Genomic DNA, 1,028 nt, shown 5'->3' with positions numbered 1-1,028 from the left:
CGGGCGAAATTCTCCTAAACGGTCTGGTTTTCTCCTATCCTGGTTCTTCCTTCTCTCTTCACTGTCGGACAATAAGACCGTCAGTATTTACAGTTCCCTCTATTAAACACCCTAAAAAAAAAAAAAAAAAAAAAAAAAACAGTTTGACTCTTGGAATTAGCAATCTGGTTGGTTTATTTCAACTTTTTCAACCAATCAGGTTTTCTTAAGATGTACACCTACCTGTATAGACCAATGGTTCTGCCCCATTCTATCAGAGTACCGGTATCATAGGTAGAACCTTCCACTAGGTACACAAGACTGGAAGACTGAGGGGAGCTCCGCCATCCTACCAAAGGATAGAGACCTGAAGGAAAATTCAATTCAAGAGAGGTCAGGTCGTAAATTCGTATAAGCACAACCCATCCTTCAGGGCTGTTTGCCCCTAAACCTAAGACTCAAAGTGGGGTTTTTGTGTACGAAATCGGAAAGTCACTTAACTCACTCACTTATTCAATTGTCCTGGAAGACCTACAACACTCACGGTCATTGATCTCTGGCAAAACCCTATAGCCACTGCTAAATTCCTGGAATTGCCTGGAGAGCTTCTTCACAACTTTTGTGGTCTCATTTACTATTAATTCTCATCTACTTGTGTCATAACTGGTCGCTATTCGATCAAAGTAGCTCCTCAACTGTCCTCACGAGGCTGAGTGCACCCAGAACTCCAAACACAGAGCCGAAAAAACTTCGACCCAGCCGGGAATCGAACCCGGGACTTGCGGCGTGCAAGCCTAGTGTGATACCCACTCGGCCACAGAGGTTGCCACTTTGGTGAACAATTGGGAAATGAGGTTCATTCCAATTGCTATCACCGCTCGATGGCATTTTTAATTTTTATTTTTTTCTACCTACCTGCTATTTTGATTTGTAGAAGCTTAACCGATCCTTAGGGACATACCTGCTATGGAAGCATGGGGTTTATTTCTAGTATTAACATCCATAAAGCTCCCAGTACCCAATGTTACTTTGATATCACCTTCCCTGTA

The 1,028-nt window shown here is 42.8% G+C and overlaps 1 protein-coding gene across 1 annotated transcript; it reads right to left on the bottom strand.

Moving 5' to 3' along the window:
• Window positions 1–218: 218 nt before the first annotated feature.
• Window positions 219–1,022, bottom strand: LOC113472709 (putative glycerol kinase 5). The gene is made up of 2 exons (XM_026832496.1): window positions 941–1,022; window positions 219–346 (listed from the first exon to the last, which is right to left on the bottom strand). The coding sequence occupies exons 1-2, from the start codon at window positions 981–983 to the stop codon at window positions 219–221; spliced, it is 171 nt and encodes a 56-aa protein (XP_026688297.1). The 5' UTR covers window positions 984–1,022.
• Between the last annotated feature and the right edge of the window lie 6 nt (window positions 1,023–1,028).

The sequence above is a fragment of the Diaphorina citri genome, unplaced genomic scaffold (assembly GCF_000475195.1).
Source record: "Diaphorina citri unplaced genomic scaffold, Diaci psyllid genome assembly version 1.1 scaffold7456, whole genome shotgun sequence".
Lineage (NCBI taxonomy): Eukaryota > Metazoa > Arthropoda > Insecta > Hemiptera > Psyllidae > Diaphorina > Diaphorina citri.
This window is presented reverse-complemented; position numbering and strand designations above follow the sequence as displayed.